Source organism: Semicossyphus pulcher, unplaced genomic scaffold, assembly GCF_022749685.1.
Source record: "Semicossyphus pulcher isolate SPU_LCO1_2020_fin unplaced genomic scaffold, fSemPul1.0.p SCAF_26, whole genome shotgun sequence".
Classification (NCBI taxonomy): domain Eukaryota; kingdom Metazoa; phylum Chordata; class Actinopteri; order Labriformes; family Labridae; genus Semicossyphus; species Semicossyphus pulcher.
This window is the reverse complement of record NW_027211700.1, coordinates 4,360,113-4,387,334: the sequence shown is the minus strand read 5'-3', so window position 1 is coordinate 4,387,334 and position 27,222 is coordinate 4,360,113. Positions and strand designations below refer to the sequence as shown.

Sequence of the window (27,222 nt, the reverse complement as noted above, 5' to 3'; positions counted from 1 at the left end):
CCCTTTGAATGCACTTTGCACCATGATCAGATGACAGCCAGCTACTGGATGTTGTTCAGGCAATGATGTGCATATGACATACAGTCATAAAAGTGCAGGGTTCAGGAGTAAGAATAATGTAGTAAAAGTAGAAAGGCTCATTCATTTACTTCTTTTAATTAAGTCGTTTGAGGCAAATCGACCACTATATTTGTCAAACACACCAATCTTGGTTTGAATATTTGCTAATTTGAGATTTCTTTCCTTATATTTTCGTATACATGCCGTATAAAGTACGAATTAATACATGTTCTGAACACTTGAGGGGAAATCTCCAGTTCGGCATGTATAAATAACCCACAAAAGGAAGACGTCAGAGGGAATTTAAAGTTTTAAAGTTGTTTCGCCGCACCCTTAACCTCCCTCCTCCCAGCAAATTACAGTGTAATGTCAGCAATTAGTTCATCGAGGTTAGTAGTGAGCAGGGAAACCGAACCTAAACATTTACTGGAGTTTAGCCACCTTTTAAAATATATTAAGGTCAACCTATCGACGGTGAATTAACTCACATTACCGATAGTAGCCTAATTAATCTAGCATGTAAATACCTTTTGGTAGCTTAACTTAAATTGCAACAACTTTATATGAAGTTCGTCCAAGCTAAGGTGCTGAAACACAATACGTTCGCTAAGTTGAGCTACATTTTAACAACCGTAGAAGAAGTGTTGATACTCACTATTCTTTAATGTGCATGTTGACTGTTCCTCCGTCCGTTCAGCAGCATATGAAAGAGTCTGAAACCGCTAGAAGAAGTCCACACCACACAGCTGACAGAAGCCGCTCATTCACCGACACAGGACGCTTTTTACTCCGGGGTTTCTTCCTGAAAGATGCCGTGTGTGTGAAGGGGCGCGGCGTCGAAGGAGGAGGAGACTCCCACCTTTAGTTTCAGGTAACTGTGACGGGACGTTCGAGTGCAGCTGGGAAACTTTCATCTGATCTAATGTGAAATTTATGTTGTTAATATTGCTTATTGCTATGAAAACACTCCTACAAGTTAATAACTAAATGACTACAATCGCTCTTAATTAGGCCTACTATCCTACAAGAATATAGTACTGACCTTATTTTGCCATCCATCCATTCATATTCCATAATACCTTTTTGTTAGGATTATGGCTTTATGAAAATACCATAACTACTACTACGCTTTTTATTACTATAACAATAATAATAATTAAAAAAACTTCAGAAGTATAGCACATTTCATGGAAATATAGCTCAAATTGCTTTACAGTAAGGACAGTAAATGCAACATAAATCGAGACAGAATGCCATAATAATAATAAGATGGGAAGATGGCTACTTGATAATAGTATTAATGATAGTAAAATAGTAAAAAATAAGATTTAATAATAGATAAACATAGAATATATAACATAAAATGAAATATTAATTCTCCCTTGATACAAATATGTCAAAAAATAAGATTAAAATAAATTTATAACATAAGGAAATTATAGTCCACTGAATAATTATACAAATAATAAATGTAAAATCACAATAGGATGCATAGAAACAAGCTAAATTCAACTGTTTTTAAGCTTTTATCTTGAAAGTCCTATATTTAAAGGCTTAAGTTAAGAGATTAAGAACTTTTTGTAAGTATTTAGAACAATGGCTTCCTTGATATCTACAGGTTCAATAGCTTTAGGCTGTAATTTACAAAGGTCATTGGTTAGCTGTGGTACCTTCTCTACAACTACAGGAGCCTAATTGCTGCCTCTACCACATACCATATCAGTCATTTAAAATACTGATAATTATACTAATTGTAATTATAGGAATAATAGGTGGTTGATTGCAGAAAGAAGAAAAATCACATAACATTAATTTAAATTCAACTTTATCTCAATTTCAGGCTAAAAAAATCCTTACAGATGTTTTTATGTGGCATCAAACTCATGATTCATAAATACATAGTGCACCTCCTTGTCCTCTCAGAGGGTGGAGTACTCAACACTGACTGTGTGTGTGTGTCTTCTTGTTGTGCGTGAGTGTGAGTCTGTCAACACCCAGTGCAGTCGAACCAGTACAGGGAGAAACTGCCAGCTCTGGTTCAACCTGATTGTGAGATGACTCAGCCAATTCAAGACCTCTCAGGATGTTCCTGTGTGATTAAAACTGTGTGGCTGCTGATTCCTCACAGTTTTATCCTGAGTATCATAATCATAATATTACAAGAATATCAAAAAAGAATGTAAAAATTATTCATGACAATAAACGTATCACAGTATATCCTGCTTTTTTCTTTCTTCTAAGAATTATATTTTTTGTTTGTTTGTTTTTCTTTTACTCCTTTACATCTTATTATAACTTGACCTTTTGGAAATATTGTCTCAAATACATTCATGCCAATAAAGCACAGTGAATTGAAACTGAATTGAAATCACAGTGAAAGTCTGACCTCTGCTGCTCTGAAAAAGAATTGTCATCATAAATATTTTTGGTCACCAAGCTCCATCCATCCCTCCATCAATCCATTTTCTATGCCGCTTATCCTGTTCAGGGTTGTGGGGGGCTGGAGCCTATCCCAGCTGTCATTGCATGAGAGGCGAGGTCACACCCTGGACTGATCGCCAGTCAATCACAGGGCTGACACATAGAGACAGACAACCTTTCATGCACACATTCACACATACGGGCAATTTTAGAGTCAACAATGAACCAAACAAGCATGTCTTTGGACTGTAGGAGGAAGTACTCGGAGGGAACCCCCGCATGCACAAGGAGAACATGCAAACTCCACACAGAAAGGCCCCCTGTGTCTGAAACAGTGTTATTATAGTTAACAAAAACTAAGACTAAAACTTGCAGTGAAAAAAAAACGTAATAAAAACTAAAATGAACTGTGCTACACAAACTAAAATTAAAAAGAATTGCAGATAAAATCAGCTTCGTTTTCGTTGCAAAACCACTTTGTCCTGTTCTGTTTGAGGAGAGATGCTGGCCTGATAAAAAGAACCAAATGAAGATAACTCGGTAACAAACTTGTTAGAACTAGCATTTGATGTCATGCATTCTTTCACTGTACTTTTTTCAGCTTCTTTAAATCAAGGCTTTCCTAATAACACCTGAAAAACTAAAACTAACATTAAAACTAGTCAATTTCTCAAAATAAAAATAAAAATACTTATGAACTTGTCAAGCTAACTAAAAACTCAACTGAAATTTTTTTTAAAAACAGAAAGACTAAATTAAAATAAAAACTAATGGAATTTTCAAAACGATAATAACGCTGGTCTGAAACAGGATTTGAACCAGGAACCTTTCAGCTGCAACCCTTCCCGTGCAGCCTGGGAAACTTCAATGACAATAGCTAGTAAATATCTGTAGGAATATTGTGCCGTGTCTCCAGTTAAACATGTTTGATAACTCATTACCCACCTTTAGACAACAGCTAACATTTACATTCAACTTCTTATAAATGTCTGTTAAGTCACTATCTATCGTCGAATGAGGTAACACAATGGTGACTGAGCCTATGGCCCACTGATGAAAGCCTTTGCATTTGCAGTATCACAGACTGGCGGTGTGTCCGAAACCGCATTCTATCATACGGATCATACTGATCATACTAACCGTGACGTAAAATTGAGTATGTCATGCGTTCCCATCTCTTAGTATGCAAGCGACCGTCAGCCAGGAAAATCAAGAGTTACAACCGTGACAAAGGGAGCCAGCTGTAGACGGCTGATTAAATTGGAAAGTTTCCTGCCCTAATGAACATATATTGCCCTTAAGTGGCACCCAAGAGAATGTAATTGAGATCTTTTGAGCTTGTCAGTTTAAAGGTCAAAGTCACAATGATCTCTTAAAGAACTCTCTTGGCCATAGCCCTAGTATTCACACCCTGATTACAGCACAGTTTTGAAAAGAAAAAGTCCAGTAGGATAATGGATAGGATAATTCTGAAAGGGATGACATGTTTTGCTCAAAAGGTCAAAGGTCAACTTCTCTTTGACATCCTAACAAACTGGGAAATTAAAAAAAAAAAAAAGTATCTGACCAAGATTTTTCCAATTCTGTAGAAGTGATATATCAGGAGGGAATATCTTCAAGTTTGGCACAAATGTGAACCTGGTCTCGAGGATGAACTGATGAGGGTTTTGGAGGTCAAAGGTCACTGTGAGCAAATGGTGATTCTTTTTTTTGTGAGCCTGATACATCGAGGGCTTTTGGTACATCTGTTTTGTCTGCTGTTTGAAATAAAAGACACATCTGTTTACAAATTATTGTGTTTATTTGCTTCATATATATTGATCTGTCTTTTTTTTTTTCTCTTTCAGTTGAAACAACATGACTTGAAATTTCAATGACAATGGCTATACTGTGGTACAAGACGAAGAAAACCAAATATACAATATAGGAACATGAAAAACACATTCATCGTAAACATTATAGAAAAACAAACAAAGAAAATCAAACTAAACTGGAGCATGGTAGGTAGAAAAAAATACAAAAAGGATCACGCCAAAGGGAGGGAAACAAGGCGTCTGTGTGCCAGCTGAAACCCGCTTTAACTTTCACCACACGCAACCTTTAAAATGCAATCAATACATCAATCAATAAACCGATCTAATGTAGAATCATGATCCTGGGAGGTTGTTGTAACACGGGGAAGGTGATGGCACTGCGGACGGGGTGAGACGTTTAAGGTACGGCAGTGAAGGAAAGTGCTGTTTACCTGGTAACTCACCACTCATCGACCAGTCTGTGTTTTCAATCCGTAAGCTAGCTAATGCTCATGAGTGTAGGATGAGTTACCAAGCAAAAGAAAAATCATCTCCCACATTCATAGTGCTGCTGGAGCAAAGTGCTGCATCAGAGTGCGTCTGTGCATGCATGTCAGCTCTATTCAGCAGCATGCCAAGCTACTACAAACACTCTGCGGAGCTCAATTATTTAAACCTGTTTTGCAAGAATCAGAAATGTGAGTAAGATTTCCTGAAGTTTCTCTGCTCAAATCCCCACTGTCGCATCTCTCAAGTACAAGACTGGTGCAGAGGAATAATATTGCACAACAGTGGTCCTAAGACCCTTGAAGATTAGACGTATGTCTCATTTTCGAGTGTGAAAATGATATAAACCAACTCTTTTTCCTCCGTGTAAAGGCTCAATAGGACCTGGACTTTGTCGTTGGTCCATCTTTTTAATTTGGACACTGTTTTTGCAGTGGAAACACACTAACTTCCTCAAAAGCTTCTTCGTCCCTGGAGAAAGATCTTGCAGTAAAATCTTACAATTGAATAGCCCAATCATGACTCCTTCTCCAGCTCCTGCCCAGGAGCCAAGCTGGAAATCATGGCCTGTGAGGAGGACGATCAAGAAGTCAGATCCAGGAAAGTGGTTACAAACAAATGTAAGGATTGAGATCTGTTCTTGTTGCACCAATTTTGCACTTCAGAGATACAACAATGTAACGATGTTCTTACTAAACATGGTTAAATAATTGAAAACTGCAGCAACTTTCCTCCATACAATTCTCTTTGCAGATAAACTCATGCAGTTTGGAGGATGAATACGCTGTGATTGTTATGTCCACGCCTGAGAACTGAGAGACAAACCTCTGCTCCACTTTCCGTGCACATAAAGGCGATATATATATAATAAAAATGTGAAGCAATTTATTTCGGTGTATATAAAAAAATAACAGCATCTTTTCTTTCTTGTGTTGTGAGTTAAAAATCTACATCTGAAGTTTACATTCTTTGCATCATGCACCAATGTACGAATATCAGCAAGGGCAGGCCGCTAACGAACACATGACTGAGGTCCATTACTAGAGGTTACTAAAGTGCATCATGTGCCATTCATTTCTCACTAAAGTCATTCATGATGGAAGCAGAGGCTCGTCTCTCAGCTCTGTCAGTTCGCAGGCGGATGGGTGGATGACACGACAGATGTATGGATAGATAGAGGGGGGAGAGGGACGGGGTGCGCCACATCCTGCCTGGATCCACTCCTCCCGTCATCTGTACACATAAAGAGGCACTCTGAGGGTCATGGCTGTCTTTGGAAGTGCCTCTGTGAGTAACTGCCAGGCAGGGAAACATCTTCTCTGTTTGGCGTTTGAAGACAGCAGGCTGAATGAAACAGCAGTTAGTATCTCCCTGTAGTATTCTCGTTACACTTCTGTGTCTGAGCTTTTATTTTGAAAAGTCTCAGAGGCTGGAGGAATGGATTTCATTCAGCCTGCTACCCTCAGTTTAATCTCCCTTTATGTTTGTTAAATATTGTAAGAGGTGAATTCAAGTTTCCCAGAGCTGCTGTTGTGGTTTCACAGGGTGCTGAAATACCCCGAAACTTAGAGGAAGCCAACAGCAATAGAGTCATTTGAAATGGTTAGTTGATTGGTTCTTTGGAATCCGTTATTAAACAAGTCTTTTGCTAAATTTGATGGCAAGTGCCCTTTAAAGTTCCCATGAAACAGCTAGCAGAGCTGTTAGCTTAAACTTTTTTATTTTTCCTTTAAAAACAAGAAGCGAGGGAGGGACTTGGTGCAGATTTGGATTGGTTCTTACAGCGGCCTTAATGCATACAAGTTTCATTCAAATTCAGTTACTACTTGCTAGCTGTAACGCCGATTTTTGCGATGGCAGCGTCCACGACCTCAATCTCAGAGCGCTTATCGACGGCGTTTACTGTTGCTAGGTTACGAAAGTTGTCTGGCGGCACTTCCGCTTCCCTCGGCAGTGATCGTTAAATAGCTCTGTATGCTTAATATTTGCTTTAATTCACTGAGATTTTACAAAGACAACATAAAAACTTGTCCTGGCATTAGTAGCAGCTCTAGACCTGTAAATTGTACCTTCGAAAAAACGAAACGATACGCTTCTCTTTCGCTAATGAAAACGCTGCATTGGTTTTGAATATAAATTATGCACTGCCAGCGTTGTTACAGTAATGGACAAAGGCTATTAACGGGCGAACTATGCAAAAAAAAAAGTGTGAAATACCATGAAAAGCATCTAAAAAACGACTTTCTTGTCATTGTTGGGTCAGATTTGGTCATAAAAATAGCGTCAGTATCTTTATGATTTCATGGGAACTTTAAAGCAAAATGCAAAAACATCTTTGTAATTAGATTAGCACCTTATTAATTAAGAAATACAGTCCACGTTTGCCTGTGTGTGTGTGTGTGTGTGTGTGTGATTGTGTGTCAACATGTTGCCCAGCACCTCACAGAAGCACTTATTGCTACGACGAATCAAAATCCATGTGTGTAGCGAGCTACTAACTCCCACCTTTAAAAACACACTACATCTAATATCTTTATCCTGTCTACCTACTCTAAACACACTTCCACATATCTGCGATCATATTGCAAGTAAATACATTTGAATAAAACAACAAAAGATTACATATTTTAAACACAGAAAAGGAATTCATGAGCAAAATAATAAAAAAAAACATGGCAATCTGAGTGTGTGTCGTCCTGCACTAGTGACTGAGTGAAACAGTAAAGTAGGACCAGCACTGTCTCTGGCATCATGCAGTTTTTAAACCCCAGAACACTGCATTATGTAACACACACGCAGAGCTGCAGCAGTGTTTTCTGGAGCAACTTATTTGCACCCTGTGTCGTTTAAAAAGCTATCTAACTATGTTTGGACTGCTACCGATACTGCTTTCTGTCAATTCATTTAATGCCCTCGAAAATGAGAGGAAGGTTTATGTTTATGTGTATGTAACGACCGAGTAGCTTGTAGGGTCTGAAACGACACCTATGACAAGCCTTGACCAACCAGGAAACCAAACACTGTCACTGAGGTTTTAACATTTGTCTCCTCATTGTGGCTTCCCATTGGTTGACATCTTTTTCTTCTTCTTCTTCTGTGTTTTTAAAAGTAGAACTAGCGACAAATGTAACAGCAAGAAATCAAAATAAAAAGAGTGAAGAGAGGATGTGCAGAGGAGTCATTCAGGGAGGTGTCAAAAGTCCTACGTTGCTTCTTTCTCCCGTTAGTCTGTGTTTCTCCTCAGGTCAGAGATGCAGTCGAGGGAGTGAGACCTCTCCGTGCGTGTGTGTGTGTGTGTGTGTTTTCTCACAGTGTATCAGAGAGGTTAAAAGTGTGTGTCACAGTGGTGTGCAGTCATACCTGACCGCATATTATTGGCAGTTAAATGAGTGAGATTATGAGGAACATAAGAGGTGAGTGAGTTGTCTGGATGCAGCATCAGGGATGACAAGGTGAAGGGATTAATCACACGTGACCTCCACCATCTCTTCTTCTTCTTCTCTCTTTTCAGCGTAGCTTGTCCTCTCCGGTTTTTATAAGATAAGACTTTTTCCCTCCCGGTCTAGACGTAGGCCTCGGGTTTGCTGTCGCTGTTCATCTTGACGTAGATCTTGGGATCCTCGTCCTGCTCATCTCTGAGGCGCTGGAGGTGGCGGCTGTGACACAGCAGGTAGATGGGCAGGCAGAATCCCAGCATGCTCAGCGCCAAGAGACCGACATTCACCTGAAGACAATATAAGGATCAGACCAACGATACCAGAAAAAATAGCAGTTCAAATGTTTTATTTCTCACAGTACTAGCTCCTTAAAGGGGAATTTCTTTAATTTAAACCTTTCCTCTTTGTAACATATTTTAAGGTAAATGATGTTGTGTATTTTCTCCAGCAGATGGACTCAGCATGCAGCCACAGAATAAGCTGTAATGGCTGCAACGCAATCCCAACAAGCAAATGTTCCTGATCAAAGTGTTATTAAGTATTCTGTGACAATATTTTGAAAAGGATCCCTCCAGAGATTGTTGAATAAGATCCTTTTTTTAAAGTAGAAACAGCAGTTACATCGCTCTCTACAAAGTCACCAGACTCCATTGACAAAACTGGTCATTTTAATGTGACTTTCGTGGTCGACTGCAGCTTTGACTGGTTTGTGTGTTTGTGTTGTTGTGTGTGAGTTTTGTGTTTCAATGGTTCGTTCTGAACCAAAAAAAAATGTAGTGTAACACACAATATCATGAAAAACGCACTGGATGAGGCAGCGATAGACAAGCAAGTCCCTTGTTCTTCATAGTAAATGTACTGGCTTTGTCAATGAAGTCTGGTGGCTTTGAAGAGAATAATGTAGTGGCTGTCTCTGGTTGAAAAAAGCAGTTAAGCTATTAATAAAAAGGTCTCTCTCTGTGGGGATTCTTTCCGTAATGTTGTTAAACACTTAGATTAACAACAAGCAGATTTAACAGCCACATTTGCTTCCAAGCAAAATGTTGCAGCCTTTACAGCCTACTAGCAAAGGAGATCCCACTAGTGCCCAGGTAATTACTTTTTAAATACTTTATGCTCCACTAATTTTGTCATCTTACCCATAGAGGATCTTTGTCCAGGCGTCCCACCATGAGCATGAAGAGAGGCTGTTGCAGCAGCGCGAACAGAGCGCTGATCAGAGACTGCATGCCTGTCAGGCTGCCGAACTGAGAGGACGGGTACCTGCAGGGGACAAAAACATGTCAGTCTCAGACGTAAAATCAAAGAGGTTTTGTGGTATTTATGATGAAAACTCGAGCCATTTCTAACTGTGATTGCACAATATGTTTACTTACATGTTTATGTACAACTCTGCACATTGTGTATTTGCAAATCTAAACTTTTATCAACATTATCGACATCTATCATGTATGTTTGAATGTGTGAATTGATCTGGAATGTAATGTTTGAGTGTCTTCATACTTTTGTAGTAAACGGTACTTATGTTATCATAACACGTGGTGTATTATTGTCATTGTTTTATCATCTTTGGCACACTTACACAGCAGCGTAGAGGCCTCCGACTGCAGAGTGGATGAAGCCTCTGACGATCGTGTGCAGGATGAAGGAGAGAATCTGAATAAAAAACACATTTTCCATTAATTCCAAGGTCAAATCCTGTCCTCAGTGAGAAACCATCTCTGATAAATACAGTTAAAATAACATGCAATGCCTCCTCTGTCCAGTAGGTGTCAGTGAAGGCCTAAGAAACTCGAGAGCTGCATTGCCATGTGAGTCTCCTGTTTGAACATCATGTACATCTCTCAGCCTCTCTTTCTGCCACTGCAGTGTTAACTTGGGGCTTCAGCTGCACATGCTGGGGAATGTGCATCCCCTTAAAAAGATTAAAACATCCTGTCAGTGTGTGTGTGTGTGTGTGTGTGTGTGTGTGTGTGTACCTGAAGGGGCAGGTTAGGGATGAGACAGGTGACTCCAAAGCAAACCAGGAGCAGGTTTGTGAAGATGAAGGCTCTGGTGGCGTTGATGATCTTCTGAATCTGTTTGTCGGGGCGACGCGGCTGACCAGGCTCCCTGAAAGAGATCATTAAAGAGAGTCAGGGTTTTTCCAGCTTCTCCTTCTCCTGTGCAGAAATAAATTGGTTCTATTTGCAAATGTTTTTGCACCTTTAGGCAAATGATTGAGTACATCTGTCTACAATACAAGTCTTTGCGATCAAACAAATTATGTTTTGTCTAAGTTCAATAGTTTTGTTCTCCAAAATAGTCCGTCTAAATGTCAAAAACTGCAGAGAGGCATTGATTTACGTACACACGGAGGGGCAGCTGGTAAAATTGGTCAATGTCCAGTATCTCCAGTATCTAGTATCAAGTTTCTTTTTGAGACTTTATTGTGTGACCTTTGCAGGCACATAATATGATACTCAAAATGATGACATGGAAATCTTTTTGTACTTTTTTTTGGCAATAAGAAACTTGGGGGGAATTCACTAAAAGATTACGCGGCTTTTGCGCCCGCAAAACCTGAGCAGATGACACAAAAAGAATCCGCCTCATTCTCCAACACGCAGACGGTTAAATGCACCCTAGAGATCGTTGCAGATCAAACAGCGTCTCTGTGCTCAGGCGCTGTCTGTGTGTATTTAAATGAATCATTGTGCAAACATTTGAGGTAAATTTTCTATGCAAATGAGCCTCGTGGCAAAAAGTGTCTCATTCACAGACAGCAGCGCTAACAGCACCGCGCAGTTAGAGTGAAAATATTACCGCCTGCAGAGAGCTGGTGGGAACTGCACCACAGTATTATAAGGGCTGTTACATTCAGCGTTTCCACTGATCAGGATGACAATTTGACCTTTTGTGTGACCAAAAAATGTTTTTGTCTCTACATACATTCTGTTAATAATATATTGTCATTATTATTATGATCGGGAGACCAATCAGTCCGGGGCTGTGCGAGGCTCAAGGCTTGGGGATTTCCAAACAAGGCTTTTGGTTAACAGTGAAGGGAAGGCAGCACGACTGAGCTGTTCTGGGAAAAGCATCTTCAGTGCTGAGAACTTGCACTGAGTAATGTGCCGAAGCAGTCGAGAAAAAACTGTGAGTGTGCCTCCTCACCTTTTGGTTATCTTGTCGTTCTCGTCCTCGCAGTCTTTGAGCTTCCAGTCCATGACGTAGCCGATCACGGGAGAGGTGACCAGACAGAGGAGCTGCAGCACGCCGAAGATGGACGTGTAGTCACTCACTAAGAGACACAACAGTTGAGACTTAGTGTTACTGTTGGGGTTTTATGCTTTATTCTGAGGGTTTGAATGATTATGAACGATGTTTGGAGGGTGACACAAGCAAACACAGACAGCTGAGAAGGATGAAGAGTGTAGGCGGTTAGATCTTTGTAAGTTAAAGCCTGAGGTCTCTTACCCACTTGCATCTTCTCCACTGCAGCCGGCGTGACAAAGAGAAAGAGCGAGAGACAAACCGAGAAGGAAAGACGGAGCTGAGTTAACAACGAGCAACAGTGCAGGTTAGCTGAGCAGAAAGCAGCTGAGATTTGTTAAGTGTCAGAAAGCAGAAACCAAAGATAAAAATAGTTTGCAGAAGACGTGGTCATCCACTGAAACACAGTCTGAGGTCAGACGTCTTAGATTTAAAGAACACACACCTGTGCTGAGGTCTCTCTCCGTCAGGGACTCCAGGATGGTGTTCATGGCCCCCATGTAGAAGATGAGACGCAGCTGGGTCACACACATGGTGATGAGGCTCAGCATGAAGATGGGACTTAAGATACTCTTCATGAAGGACTGAGCTGCAGAGGAAATGAAAGCAGATCAGATCAGTTTGCTCGTCTGGTCAAATAACAAATACAGGATACGTTTCACAGGGGATCATGGCTGACACAGTCATAGGAGAAATAAGAATCAACTGTTTTATTTTTCAAGTTCATGTAATAAAGTTATTATTATTTGTATGCCACCTTTCTTACAAGAAATGCAACTAAAATGCTCCCCATTGGTCTAGAAGAAGAAGAAGAAAGAAGAAGAAGACGAAGAAGAAAACAAGAAGAAGAAGAAAACAAGAAGATGACGAAGAAGAAGATGAAGAACAAGAAGTAGACAAAAAAGAAGAAAGGGACGAAGAAGATGATGAAGAAGAAGAAAACAAAGAAGAAGAAGAAGACATACTTTATTAATACTCAAATTTCAATTTTCGAGGCCTAAAAATGCACACATGCCCAAACAGAACTATGTGGACATGCATTAATGGAGAGATGCCCAGGTAAGAAACTGGCACCTCTCCAGCTACCAGCCCTAACCTCATGCGTGGTCTGTACCAACACATGAACTGGCCACCTTTCAGTTCCCAAGCCACACGCTGAGCTACCGTCTACCCTATAGTCATAGTTATTAAGGAACAAGGTTTAGGCTTATTAATATTAGAAAAAAAACATGTGGGTTTTCAGCTTCTACCTGGGGAAATAATTTTATCATTAAAGACAAACAGTGCACGTCTCTCGGATCTACAAATACCTTTAAATATGCACCACGCTGCTGGAAAACAGCTAAAAAATAACATTATGATGATGTGCTGAGGTCACCAGTGGGGCCTCACGCTGCACTATAAATGTTTCCTCATAAATCCGGATTATAAATAAGCATTCCAACATTTTCTTATTAACACAAAGTACAGATGAGGCAAAACAAAGACAACACATAGATTATCTCTTTTCAGCCTCCACACGCTGCAGGTCAGCAGTAGCAGCAGCAACCTTTAGATAGATAGCTACGAGTGCTATCTTTCTATTTTAACTTTTTAACCTCTTTTCACATGATGGAAAACTACACCAGTGTGCTTCCTACTGTGGCTTAATTTTACTGCCAACACGGAGGGGAAACACTGTCATCTAAATATCCCCTCTGGCCCCTGGCTGCCGGGGTAACGCGTCTCATCCTGCACGAGGAGCTGAGTGGTTGGGAGATTCAAGCTAAAGGTGGGCTCCATGAAAAGTTGATGATTAATCAAAGTTGTTAATATAAATGGAAATTGGACACAACTGCCCATATGGTGAAGCACTGGACAAACCAATTAAGTGCCGGAGCACAGACGGAGCAGATGGGTTTATTATCCGGGACAACAGGAATCCATCCGAGGCTTCATTAAGGGAATTGTTGGGGAACAGGTCATGCTTGTAATATCAGAATTAGAGCTTAATATATTACCATCAAACCTAACATTAATTATCAAGCTAAACCTACCTACCTACCTACCATCAAATGAGACAGAGGGGGAGAGAGGGAAACATGTTTGTGTAATACGGGCCTCTTTAAAGCTCCTGACAGACGGAAAATATCCAGCTGTTATTAAACCAACCATGGGCATCCTAACAGAACTCAAAACACACACACGAACAGACACACACACACACTCACAGCGACGCTCTGTCCTCAACACACAACAATGCTTCTCAAGGGTTCCCTGCTGGCACGCCACACGCCCGCTGAGCGGCCTTCTAAGAAGGGGATCCGAACCAATTCCACGGTCCGTTTGGTACCAAAGAGACTGAGATGGGAGCGACCAAATCCCCCCAATGGGAGTCCCTGACCCCGGAGTAGAAGAGTCAGGAGGCCCCGAGGAGGCCTGGAGGTGTAGGGGTAACTGAGGTTAGGTTAGCGTGGATGTAGGGCAGAGGTAAAGGGGCATTTAAGGAGCACCATATAGAGCCTAATTGTTGTGTACAGATGTAGGTCAGGTCTGAAGTTGAGAGTTGATGCCGACGACTGTCCGACCATATAGTGATCAGTTTTATCATGGCTATTGACATTTAGCGTCTCTGTGTTGTTTTGTCAAATCAAGAAGGGGCGGGACTTACGATATCAACTTTGTCAACAACAATGGCGGAGGAGAAGCTAATCGTTTTCTTTTTACGTTTTCTTTATTAAATTTCCTTGAATTAAAGGAATTATTAAGCATACAGAGAAATTTAAACGTATCGGTCACCAGACAACTTTCGTAACCTAGCAACAGTAAGCGCCGGTGAGAAGCGCTCTCAGATTGAGGTTGTTGGCGCTACCAGAGCAAAAAACACGGTTAGTGGACACAGGCCCTAAGGATGCTTCATATTTTCCTAAAGATTTCCCTCGATTCATTTTGCAATTCAGGGTAAAATATTAAAAACAAAACATTATGAGATTTCACTCAGGGTCTTGATTCTGGCCAGTAAACATCGACTCTCCTTTTAGCTCGGTTCTGGTCTCCACCATCTGGCTTTAGCAGCTAAATGCTCCACAGTTTTAACCGGCTAGCAGCTGGTCTAGCTGCACTTGGTTTCACTGTATTTATTAAAGCTTTTTCTATTTAAAACAACTGCCTCTTGTAGCTTTGAATAAGTGTAGCTTTTGTGCAAGAACCAGTTGCATGAAAGAGACAGAAGTTTTTTGCTTTTAACCACAGTTTGACTCAAACATGTGTGTAAGAGAAAAGGAACAGCTTCATCACTTAGTTCTCAGTGTAGAACTTTATAAAGAGCTCGTATCACCTTTCCTCCCCCTGTGACTGTTGTCTGAAGAGCTTTTGTCACGGCATGGTGCTCTCAGACGAGTCTCTCCTGCCCCGGTTCATTCACAAAGCCGGCTCGAATAGCAGCAGACCGGCTCTTGAGATGCGAGGATGAATATTCATAAGTTGGCGAACAAATACTGGGACTGCCTCTTTTTAGGATTCTGTTATTCAATTACAAGGAGCACTTATGTTGACTTATCTGTCCTCTCTTTCTCACGGAAACACAGACCTAAGGGAGGCATCAACAGCCTGCCAAAGATCTATCAACGCACACTTGATAAAGTTATCTCACACGAAAGAAAGGTTCGATCTTTTGTCTCAGACTTACGCTCCTCCTTGGACTTGCACTTCACCTCCAGGTCGACGGTGGACAGGCACAGCTTGTTGGCCTCCTGCGTTGCCAGGTCCTTGGGCGGCTGGTGCTCACGCTTTATGGAGTTGCCGACGCTGAGGCGGCGCCCCACGGTGGTCACCTGCCGATAAAACTGCTTCCCTGTGATCTTGTGGTCGAATCCCAGCCAGCTGAACTTGATCTTCACTCTGAGGGAACAGGGGAAAGAGAGGAGAAGCTGAAGAAGTGACCAAATACACATCAAGGAGCAGCAGAAAGAGAGGGGAAACAATGGTAGGAAACAAAGGATTCAGTTGGTTCAGAGCAGAGCCGGCTGATCTACAGGCTTTATGGTCTTTCCTGTCTTCAGGCCTCACTTGGCCTTTGCTGCACTACGCTGGGATTTACTGTGCAGGAGAGCAATCCTGCTCTCTGTGCGGTGATGCAGTGATCTCTGTGGAGAATGCAGACTGTCTAGGCTCAGTTTAAAGCTATTTGCAGCCGGTATAACCTGAGGTGAGCTAATAGCATTATGATTGCTTCTTAACAATGATAGCTGCAGGCTATGGAAATGTTAACGTGCTTTTACGCGTGTGAGACTGAGTGAGTGTTTGTCTTACGTAAAGTCCATGTCCTCTGGGCCGGGGAAGGGTTCCAGAGGCCAGTTGACGAAGCAGTTGAGGAAGACGAGGCAGGCACAGGCGGCCCAAACCAGCAGGATGGTGATGAAGGTGGCACCCAGATCATAGATCACCTAGAGGTGGACAGATGGCACCAAAACAGACACACTTTAATGGAGAATCAATATCCCATTCAGCTGTAGCGGTGTTTTCATTCTGTCAGAGTACCGCCTTTTTGAAAGGAGTCCTTATGTGACGGATGAGGGGGGAAAAATGGTTAAAGGGGGGGTATTATGCTAATTTAAAGCTTCATATTTCACTCTGTGATACCTGTGGAGTAGCTTAGCATAATTTACAGCGTAAAAAACTCAGCCAGCTGTGTCCCTTTAAGAAACCCTGCCCCTACAAGCCCACTTTCTTCTGATTGGCCAGCTCTCTGAAGCCTTGTGACATCACAAAGTGCAGAGTGTAGAAAAACCTGGCGTTCACAGCAGCCTGCAGACTGAGCTGAGAAGCCTGGGGATTACTGCAACATACTTTTACCTACAGATTTTAAACTTCACCCACGTTTAGTCTGGACATCCAACATTATTAAATTATATATATATATGTCTTAAAATGTTAAACAGCATAATACCCCCTCTTTAAATGAAGATCCAGGTGATGTAATTTCCTGCACAAATCAAACATTACCTTAATGCCGGGGAAAGTGACAGCAGAGGAGGCGTAGGATCCGATCATCAGAGCAATGAAGGTCGACCTCAGGTCTCCAAACATATTAGGGAGCTGTAGAGGGAGCACAAAGTATAGATGAGATTAATAACTTAAACAGAATACACAGCAGGTTCAAATAAGCACATATAAATAAGTGATGTCTAATGAATCCTTTTAAAAGCACTGCGGCTGATCTTGTACTCGATGGAACTTTTGAATATGATTTACATCACTGTGAAACTCTATCAGCCTCAGGCCCGAAGGAGAAAAATCAATTATCCGCTAATACAACATGCAGACGCACCGACTGGCCTGGAAAAAAAGCCTTCTTAGAAAAAGTGCTTCAGTGGATGAAACAAACACTGTGCTGCAATTTTAGGAAACAGAACATGTCCTACTGACATTAAGACAGACGACGCATGTTTTGACGGAGAGCAAAGCACTAAATTAAAAGTTGGATTCAGTCTGATAGAAACGGCTTGGAAGAGGATGTGAGGATGTGCAAGGTCTATTGGTGAAGAGTCAATTTACGGGTTAGCTGGACTCCCAAACCTGCATGTTTGTTTTTGTTGGTTTGTTGTGTTCTGCTTTGCAAAATGAAAGGTTGGATTCATCAGGAATTAAAACGAACCTTTGCTTGATTCATTCACTCAGGAGCTTTGCTGTTGCGGCCTTACTTAGTCTCGTATGACTGTTTAGCCTCTGGTGTTAAATATCAGCAAACTTGACTTAGATATTCTGGTTTTGTAGACATTTTGACTCCATTTGTTGACTTTCTAACGCTCATATTCCTCTTGTAAACTTACGCTTGTGTCAACATTAGCTGCTGTAAATATGTCAGCGTTGCTTTAAATCTCTGTAGTCTGCGTGTGACGACAGATTCTCTGCTGTTAGCCCAGATTATATCTATGATTCCGTTTAGTTAAGTACAGTAGATAAATAGTTTTACTGGGTGAAAAGCACGTTAGCTTGCACATCTTTGTTGATACTTTCTCTACAGTCCACTTCAAGTCACAAAAAGATCTCTCAATGTTAAAAATGTAGCGAGCGACGCCCATGCTGGCAAATATTTCACCCCAGTGCTCTACATTATTGACGATTGATAGGCTTGTCACCACAAGCACTCCCTGTTCTCTCCGCAGCAGTGTGTTTCTGGCTTTGTTTTTGTTCCAGTATTTGAACCACAGCAGAGAGAAAAGCCAGAAAATCTTGCAACTCCGGACGAGAGCACAAGTTGTCCTTAATCAGGCAACTTCAAACCCTAAGTAGTGTCCTTAAGAAGTCAAAAACAACAGTGAGCAACATGTGGCCAACAGATTATTTCCCCTGCCAGTGGGATGTTTAATTCATTCCATATGGAAAATATTACGTGTAAACACGCAGGAGAGGAAATTTAATAGTTAAATTACAGTGAATATAGGTCAAAACTAAACACAGAGTTCCCCTCCAGTCCCTCTCCCCTTGCCCTCATCTGTCCATGAATCCGGCCGCTGTGTTCACCACAGGGGTGCAGCTTGTTAGGCAGACGCGTGAGTCCCTTCACCCCAGGGAGACGTCACTTCCAACATTAATTGGACCAAAGGTGAGCTACAAAAACGGCTACAACATCCAAAGTAACAAGGGCCCCAACTCCCCAAAAGAATCCAGTAATGACACCTTACAGGAGGACACGCACTGCCTGACAACAGCAGGGGCAAGATGGCCGACATTTGACCCAGTTTGTGTGGAAAAGAAGAGACGCCAAATGACCAGCTCAGCTTGTGTCTAGCTCAGCAGACGTGATGCAGTCATGATGAATCAAGACTGCGATAGCTATGCAGAGTAATCAGGTTCAGATTCCCCTCACTGCTCAGTTCCTCATTTTCTGGCGTGTGATGATGGGTCACTTTTCACGTCCAGTCTTGTGCAAGAGCTCTATAAATATCAGAAGTCTTCGATGAAAATGTGGAGCGTACTCTGCATCAGGGTTTTATTGGTGTGTGCATTGGTAGCGTGCTTTAGAGGTCCATTAAGAAATGAGAAGCTGAAGATTTAGCAGAGCACTTTAATAACATTGCCAGACAGATGATGGACGGCAGGGAAAGATGCTAATATGTTAAAGCACTGGTCCCTCGGGCCAACATCTGAATCAGAGCTGGAGTTTATCACCATGTTGGACAAGAGATGCATAAAAGTAAACATAGAACAGAAAAAAATCCAGGGAAATTAACTCAACAACAGTGCTCTTACTGTCAAGAAACAATAACATTAACAAAAATATAAATGAACATTAATAAACTATGTACACATATCTTTTTAAAGTCCCTAAATTTGGTGGCCCAAATTTAACTCAACTTAATAAAGCCTTCCTTAACTGTAAAACAGCTTTCATTGCTTGAGCAGTTCAAGAGCCAGAGCATTAGCTTTTGCTAACGTTAGCATGAAGGAAAAAATAACCTGTACGGTGCGCTGACAAAGACTCACAGTGTGGAGATAAGACTTGTGCTACACGGGGACCAGCTACTAAGAGACTAACTTGTCCAAACCTAGTGCCTACATTACCCAAAATGCAATTCGACTGCCCACAGTTCAGTTGGAGATATCGATTGTGTTATGCTAGTCGCTAACGTAGCCTAAAGTCGCTAGCCTCAGCCAGAGATAAGTAGCTTTCTTTCTAAATATACACCCTAAGATTGTTTTAATGTTCAGCCCCATGGTGACTCAAATGACATCACTTGAGGCAACCTACCTAGACTTTGCTTAACTTATCTGTAACTAATTTGTTCTATAACTTCGACACGTTGTTGGGAGGGTGAAGGAAGATTTCACAGAAAACAATAATAATGCTTGTTTTTAAAAGTTGTAGCCCCTAAAAGTTTTACAATCCGTCCCTAAGTCACGATTTGAACCAATAAACAGTTTCCCGTCAAGAGTAACAAGGTGTGTGTGTGTGTGCAGTGTGTGTCTCAGTCCATAACCTCCCTGTCATTCACCTCCTCTGAGTCTCTCCCCGTAAATACACCCTGGCTTGTTTATTCACTCTGGGAACAGGTTAGTTTGGCAGGATTGAAGCCACCGGCAAAGTTGTCTACGAGCACATGGATGAATGGGAAAAACAACAAAATCACGTGAGCGAACAGTCAGAGCCAGAGCAAAACCTCAGACCGTCTGTGTGTGCAGAAACATGTCGAAACGTGAATAAAACCTCAAGTCCTTGTGATGCTGAGCCGTTACGTCACACCGGGAGGTTTCTGGGTTAATAGGCCTGAGTCACAGTCAGCTGCTGAGACCACTGTTTCCCAAAAACATGCTACAAACCGGTTTGGTCGGCTAATTATGAAAGAAGAAGTAGGGATTAATGGGTTCAGCTTCGTGAGTTTAGTGTGCGAGTGAGTGTATTGATAGGAGGAGCAGCTGTCAGGCTTGACGAGGAGCAGATAACAGTGTTTTTGTAGCTGGAGTCAATAACACATCAGTCAGGCAGACAGGTGAATGTGTCTGTTAAACAGCGGAGGACAAAGAATGTGTTGTAGCTTCAGGCGCTAACAGACACAATAAAACACTCACTGTACAGCAACTGTACACAGTCAGAGGATAACAGACATCATAAATGCCACTGCTGTTAAAAATAAACAGTTGACATTGTAGGTGATCTTTTGGGCCGGTGGAAACTTGCCAGCTAATGTACGTATACATTTTCCATCTGGGACTCTTTGTTCCCAGGGTCCCATGTTTCCCAGGGTCTTATGTTAGCTAACATTTTACGAGTTTGTCAAGCGCAATCTTTGCACACAGACATTTTAAAAGGGGTTTGCACCAGCCATCGTTTAGATATAAATGCCTACAGTCAAGAGAACTTTGCTGAGAACATAAAATCCTTTGAAGATTCCTTAATGTGTTCTTTTAAAAGGATATTAAGCTAGGGAACATAGCACCCTGGGAGCATAGATAAGCTCTCTTAACGCCGTGCTCGAGGCAGGATAATGCTCTCGAATGCTAATCTACAAGTGTATTTTCAGTTAAAGAAGACAGTGCTTTGTGAGGATGAACACCTGCTCAAAACAACTGTTTCTTTGGACTTAATGCTAACATACTCATTGTATTCTCGTTCTTCCTTTGTACCAAATTTCATGGCAAACCACCGTCCATTTGATCTTTCCAAAATGCCAGCTCAAAAATCAAAGTATTTAAAGATGAAAACAAGATTTGTCCTCAGAGAGCCGCGGCCTTTCCTGTTGAGTTTCTAACTATCAAAGGAATGAGCTGCCTGTGTTTCTCCTCCGTCAAAGTTACGGTATGTGATTATGTAGTGCTGTTTGTTCTGGAAGTTTCACCTCGTTCCCTCATCTACCCTTTTCTACCTCATTAAACACAGGCTTTTCTAATCTCCTAACTGCTTCCACAAGTGTCCTAATCTCACCTGCATTACAAATATATCAATTAGTACATTCTTTTTATGCATCTCCAGGGAAAATGGTGACGATACCTCGATGGGAAAAAGGACTGAGAGCAGTCCTTTGTATAGACACCTCTTTAAAATAATAATGCCCACCATCTACTTTGTTGTTGCCTCTTCAGTGAATTGTCCCTTTGTTAGCTCTCTGGTCACAGTGTATCCAAGCAGAGAGTTGAAGCGTACACACACAGATGGGCTCAGTGTTTGGACAGCCACTAAAGGTCTGTTTTAGCTTCAGTCACCTGGAGATAAGAGATCAGGGTTCGGTGGCTGGTTCGGTTAGGAGCAGGTGCAGGGAGGGGGTTACAGGCGTTGCATTTCAGGGTTTTGTTTAAACAGCATCCAGGTGACTCAGTGTTTAATACAAGCACCACAGTTTGCCATGAGTCCGCAGGTTATTTGGTTTAAGACTGTTGGCTAACACCTATAAACTTGAACTGAACTTTTAAATTAACAGCCAATCTCTTAAACAAAACAAAAGTCTTCCTTGTAAAACGTTTCTTTTGGGGGCTTTGCCAAAATGTCCTGGAATGATGCAAGTGCATTTAAATGTCACTGGATTAGCCAATAAAAACAGGGCTTCAGAGGGAACAGTAAAGCAGGTTAAAACTACTGAACTTGCTTAACCCAACCTGATAATAAACAGATATTAGCATGCTAACGAGCTTGCCTAGAAAGTAAACATAGTAAACGATGTATCTGCAAAACATTAGCATGTCATTGTGGGTATGTTAGCATCTTGACATTAGCATTTATATTTACAGTTATAGAGTTATGCAAGGTAGCTAACTCATTAGCTACCTTTCTTGTAGTACATTCGTAGCTAACAGTAATGTTAGCAACGTAAAATAATTGATTACTCTTTATCTACAGTTATTGTTAGCATTTGACCAATTCCTAGCCAACAGTAATAACATTACTATTTGATAGGAATTGGTTGATAACAGTAGCTATGAGTCATCAATTATGAGTCATCAAATACGTTGTTCTAACCTAATATATGGCGTTATGTCCTAACAGATTTTTTCTATCCATTGTCTTCTTAGTTGCTGTTCTTCAGAGGAAGATGGCCGCCAAGTTTTCTTGTTGTTTTCCTGTTGAAACCAGTTCAGCTGGGATTTGATCTTGTTTGGGTGTGAGTGATAAATGTTATCAGTGCAGTGAAAGGAGGTGAATGCTTCGAACACTTTACACCTGAGTATTACATTAATGCTAGTTGATGATATTTCAGCAGGGCTCCAGGCAAAACAGTCTTTTCTAAAGTGTAGGTGTGTTTTTTTAAACCCTTATTCCTGTGGGTAAATGTTCCCATGTACTAACACGTACATTTATTTTGTGAAAGTATTCAATGGGGTGTTAAGTATGTCATGTTGACACATCCCTATCCAGTTTGGAAAGTTGCTTAGTCAAAAGTTTCCCCTGACGGCAACCTTTTTGTCCATCCTGCACTTTTGAACGTCACTCTGGATAAGAGTGAGTGCTGAGTGTTGAAAAGGGAAATGGAAAAGACTGAAGCTAACGTGACAAAGAGGCCTGGGAGGGAACAAGACAGCATGCTGGGCCTACAGGCAAAAGGAAAAGAGGAAACTGGACAGAGTCATTTCAAAGGGCAGAAGAGAGAAATGAAAAAGGGAAGAGGGATTGCTGCAGCATGTGGAAACTTCAGCTGCCGGCTGCTGGACCACTTAGAACCAGCTTTGACTGGTCCTGTCCTGAAACACAGGATAGAACTCCATCCATCATAAAGAGCAGCCAAGTGATCTGTGTTAGCAAACACGAGCTGAAGAACACCAGACTGCCTGCATACCTCCATCGACCTGACGTCATCTTTCACTCCCTCAAATAAGAAGTCCAGTTTGATGTTTTTTGGACTTTTACCAGTCGCTTCAACACCAGAAAACATTTCCACGAGACATAAGTTCTTGGAAGGGTGGAGAGCCCTCTGTGTCCTGGAAGGATTATCAGATACTCCAGCTGCACAGAAAAAAAACCCCCAAACTGACGTCCATCTACCTCCTGGAACCGCAGTTCACATAACTTCACAAAGCCACATCCACATGGGCCTGATAGCGACTGCCGCTCTGTCTGGCTCGGTCGTATCTCAAATTACTCAGCAACTCTTGACCTTTGGCACTCGTTCATCCTTTTTTTCCCCTCTTCCCTTCAATTCATGTGGTCACGTGTAGCACACAGAGCAAATACTGTACTTCCTCCATCTCGCCCTGCCATCTCCACCAGGGTAAAAATAGTGCTCGGGCTGATCTCACTGCTCTCATCCCGTCGCCGACCTGAATGAAGCACTGTGTTTGCACCTCATAAATTTTCCACCTAACAAGAAATCACTTCATGTTTTTCTTCAAGCTCCACCTTAACGTTTCGCTCATTAGCGGAGAAAATATGCAGGAGGTTTAGATTTCTCAACCATAAAAACACACTTATGGCAGCGTTGTTGTTTGTTTTAACGCTGTGAATCATTGTGACGATAAATGAGCTTGTAAGAGTGTTCCCAGATGGTCACGCTGACACAGAAAAAAAGGGATTGGGAGCAGAGGAAATGCACATTACAAAGCATCTGGCAGAAAGTAGATCAGGCCAGCGAGCAGAGCTGCACACTTGTAGACCCAACCAGGAAACAGAGGGGGCTCCAACACGTGCCACAAGCAGGGCGACGGACAAGAGGAGGAGCTTCAGCTCTGCTCTGCCTCTGGGTGTGGGTATTCAATGTACAAGGGGTCTGTTGGGAAACATTTCATGAGAAATGGGAGAGATTCTCCGTAACATGAAGCTGTTTACAAGCACAAAAATAGGAGGAATGAAGAGCAGAGAGGGGATGAATAAGCACCCCCATCCTCCTCCTCCTCCTCTTCCTCTCAGCTTCACTCCCTGTTTTTTCCATCGCGGGGAGTGCTGAGTGTGCATCAACAGGAGGGAACGAGGAAGTCGAGCAAGGATATGATAAGGCAGACAGCACTGAGCAAAACAGTCTGGTTTGTGCAGTTCTGAGGTTGCAAGAAAGGAGCAGAGACAAAGAAAGGATGAGATCGGATTAAAGTTTCTACTGACGACTAAAACTTTCTGTAGCTGCAAAGTTTTTACACCCTCGTCTTGGTGTGTGCAAGAAAGAAAGTTGCAGGAGTTATTTGTTTAAAGTCTTTTGTTTGTTCTTTATATGAAACCTTTTTATGCTGCTCTCTGCTGCGTCTCAAAGGGAATATTCCTTGTCAGATTAAGGTAGAATAATGACCGAAACGCACACATAAACAGGGGGAACGGCTGGGTGACCTTGACCTGCTGAGATTCAGTGAGTCATGATGCCCGACATGCTGCGTCAGAGCTTTTAACTCCCTGAAAAATAAAGGTTACAGGTGTCTTAAAATAGCTGTTTTCCTCTGGAGTAACCCTTCACCCAGAGATCCAGGAAAGGGCAGGGAGAGGAAGGAGCCAAAGATTGAAATATGAAGTCTGTTTTTATAGCCCAGAGGAAAATCTACGGCCCAAACGTGTCTTTCTTTTCATGATTTAGCCACTACGATAAAGGCTTTTTAGTCAAGTTTAATGTCCACCAGCTTGCAGCCAGGGCTTTGACTTCTTATCACATTTTGTTTTCGAGGAAAATACGACCTGCTGATACTCGCGCCGAGGCCCTGGTATAAACGAAACATTTGTCGAGGCCTGCAGGGAGCTGTAACTCAACCTGCTGCGGGTTAGCAGCCCTCCACAGCTACAACAACACACACACGCTATGACATACAGTAACATACAGTACTCGTGCATGCACTCGTTTTGACAGTCGTGTGCAGGTCCGGCCTTGCTGAGAGGGAGCAGCTGAAACCAGAGAAGACAAAAACAACCCGGCTGAGTGGTGGGTGGGTGAGTGAGTCGGGGGGGTCTGCAGAGGGTTGAAACCAGCTGAGCAACTTTTGTGTTTTTGTGTTTGTGTGTGTCGGTCAGGGTCCCTGTGGGCAGCCTGAATAGGAAGCAGAGGAGGCATGGGTGGAGAGACGCACACACACACTCAGTTCCCCTGTCGCCGCTTCCTGTTTGTCTCCTCGGCGACAGACTGTCTCTGCGCTTTGTGATAAAGTAACCGACTGTTCAGGCTGCAAGTGGCAAAGTGTTGCAAAGACATATCTCCCATGCAATAACAAAATAACGTACCTCTCGTTACGTTTTTTTTTACATGTTTATCGTATAAACTGCATTTTCTAAAGACCAGATGAACCCTAACAATCACCTTCAATACACTCTATTGTCCTGTCATATCAATCACACATCTGTAAGCAATCAATAACACACACACACACACACACACACACACACTGGGATCCATGTGTTCTGTGTGTATGAAATAGTAATAAGGAGAGGTCTTTTTTTGGCTCCCAGCCTGAGCAGCAGCGGCGGCAGCAGCAGCGCACGAGTGAGTGAATAATAGATCACAAATGCAGACCCGCTCTCTTCAACGCCGCTCTCTCCCTATGTCTCTCACTCACGTGGCCTCTCCTGTGATGCAGCACTTTCTCTGACTGATGAGATCATCCCGACCACTGGCTTTCCGTATGCACTCAACCCCTCCGCATCACTGCTCATGCTTCACTCCCAGTGGTCTCTTGTGCACTGCTCAGCCGTCTGTCTCCGTCTCCTCCTCCGTCCATGTTTTCAGACGCTCTCTCTGACGCCTCTCTCTCTCTCTCTCTCTCTCTCTCTCTCTGTGTCCTTTGACCCTCTTGTTTTGTCCTCTCTCCCTTAGTGTCTGATGTTGTCACTTCACAGGGCTCTAATCCACTCCCCTGCCAAGCTCTCTTCTTCATCTCTACAATGTGTCTTTTAAAATCTCCTCCCAATCTTTTCGGTTGATTTCCCAGCATAGGAAGTCTAAGTAGCAGGTTTTTTTTTGATTTCCTGACATTGAAATTTTATCTAAAACTTTCTGTCAACAACTTTCATCCGGCTTTGGAGTCACTTAACTTTATACTGACGTTTGGCCGCTACATTTGGCTCTACAATGGCTTATGTTAGGCAATATCTTGCACACTCTTGCACTGTATCGTGATATTATTGTTATTGTAGGCCACGTATCACGTATTGTATCGTGAGTTACCCTGCGATTCCCACCTCTACTCATTGATGAGCTACAATACGATACGAGCTGAGACGAGATGATACGATACGATACGATACGATACGATACGAGCCGAGACGATACGATAAGATATTCCTCAAACTCGCCCTGTCTTTGGTTTTAAAGTTTTTGCACCCTCGTCTTGGTATGTGCAAGAAAGAAAGTTGCAGGAGTTATTTGTTTAAAGTCTTTTGTTTGTTCTTTATATGAAACCTTTTTATGCTGCTCTCTGCTGCATCTCAAAGGGAATATTCCTTGTCAGATTAAGGTAGAATAATGACCGAAATGCACACATAAACAGGGGGAACGGCTGGGTGACCTTGACCTGCTGAGATTCAGTGAGTCATGATGCCCGACATGCTGCGTCAGAGCTTTTAACTCCCTGAAAAATAAAGGTTACAGGTGTCTTAAAATAGCTGTTTTCCTCTGGAGTAACCCTTCACCCAGAGATCCAGGAAAGGGCAGGGAGAGGAAGGAGCCAAAGATTGAAATATGAAGTCTGTTTTTATAGCCCAGAGGAAAATCTACGGCCCAAACGTGTCTTTCTTTTCATGATTTAGCCACTACAATAAAGGCTTTTTAGTCATTTATGTCAAGTATAATGTCCACCAGTTTGCAACCAGGGCTTTGACTTCTTATCACATTTTGTTTTCGAGGAAAATACGACCTGCTGATACTCGCGCCGAGGCCCTGGTATAAACGAAACATTTGTCGAGGCCTGCAGGGAGCTGTAACTCAACCTGCTGCGGGTTAGCAGCCCTCCACAGCTACAACAACACACACACGCTATGACATACAGTAACATACAGTACTCGTGCATACACTCGTTTTGACAAACCTTTTTATGCTGCTTTATTGTAAAGCAGCGTAAACTTTATTGTCCCTGTAGAGAAATGTGTCTTGGACTCGAAAAACAAACAACAACCCACATGTAAAGAGAGTAGCACATACCAATCACAACCTCAAACGACCTATATTCTAATAAGTAATATGGGTGATTTATTAAACTAGTTGCAAGTGTTAATTGGGAGATACTGTGGCTGTCCAGCTAAGGCGCTAATTAGCTTTAACATGCCAGCAAAAGTCAGCAAAATATATTGTTTGTGCGCACGGCTACGTGGCCTGCTATCATTTAGCTGACTACCTTTTAGGGAGCTAGCTATCACAGTCACTATGCGATACGATATGATA

The 27,222-nt window shown here is 42.0% G+C and overlaps 1 protein-coding gene across 1 annotated transcript in view; it reads right to left on the bottom strand.

The window, feature by feature from the left end:
• Positions 1-4,282: 4,282 nt before the first annotated feature.
• Positions 4,283-27,222, bottom strand: part of LOC138604643 (large neutral amino acids transporter small subunit 4-like) — a 36,833-nt gene continuing 13,893 nt past the window's right edge. Inside the window, exons 6-14 of the mRNA XM_069676598.1 lie at positions 16,457-16,549; positions 15,764-15,897; positions 15,141-15,352; positions 11,919-12,062; positions 11,375-11,501; positions 10,198-10,330; positions 9,801-9,874; positions 9,358-9,481; positions 4,283-8,505 (exon numbers count right to left, since the gene is read on the bottom strand). Of these exons, the coding sequence (XP_069532699.1) occupies positions 8,344-8,505; positions 9,358-9,481; positions 9,801-9,874; positions 10,198-10,330; positions 11,375-11,501; positions 11,919-12,062; positions 15,141-15,352; positions 15,764-15,897; positions 16,457-16,549 (1,203 nt within the window). The 3' untranslated portion in view covers positions 4,283-8,343. The remainder of the gene's footprint in view (positions 8,506-9,357; positions 9,482-9,800; positions 9,875-10,197; positions 10,331-11,374; positions 11,502-11,918; positions 12,063-15,140; positions 15,353-15,763; positions 15,898-16,456; positions 16,550-27,222) is intronic.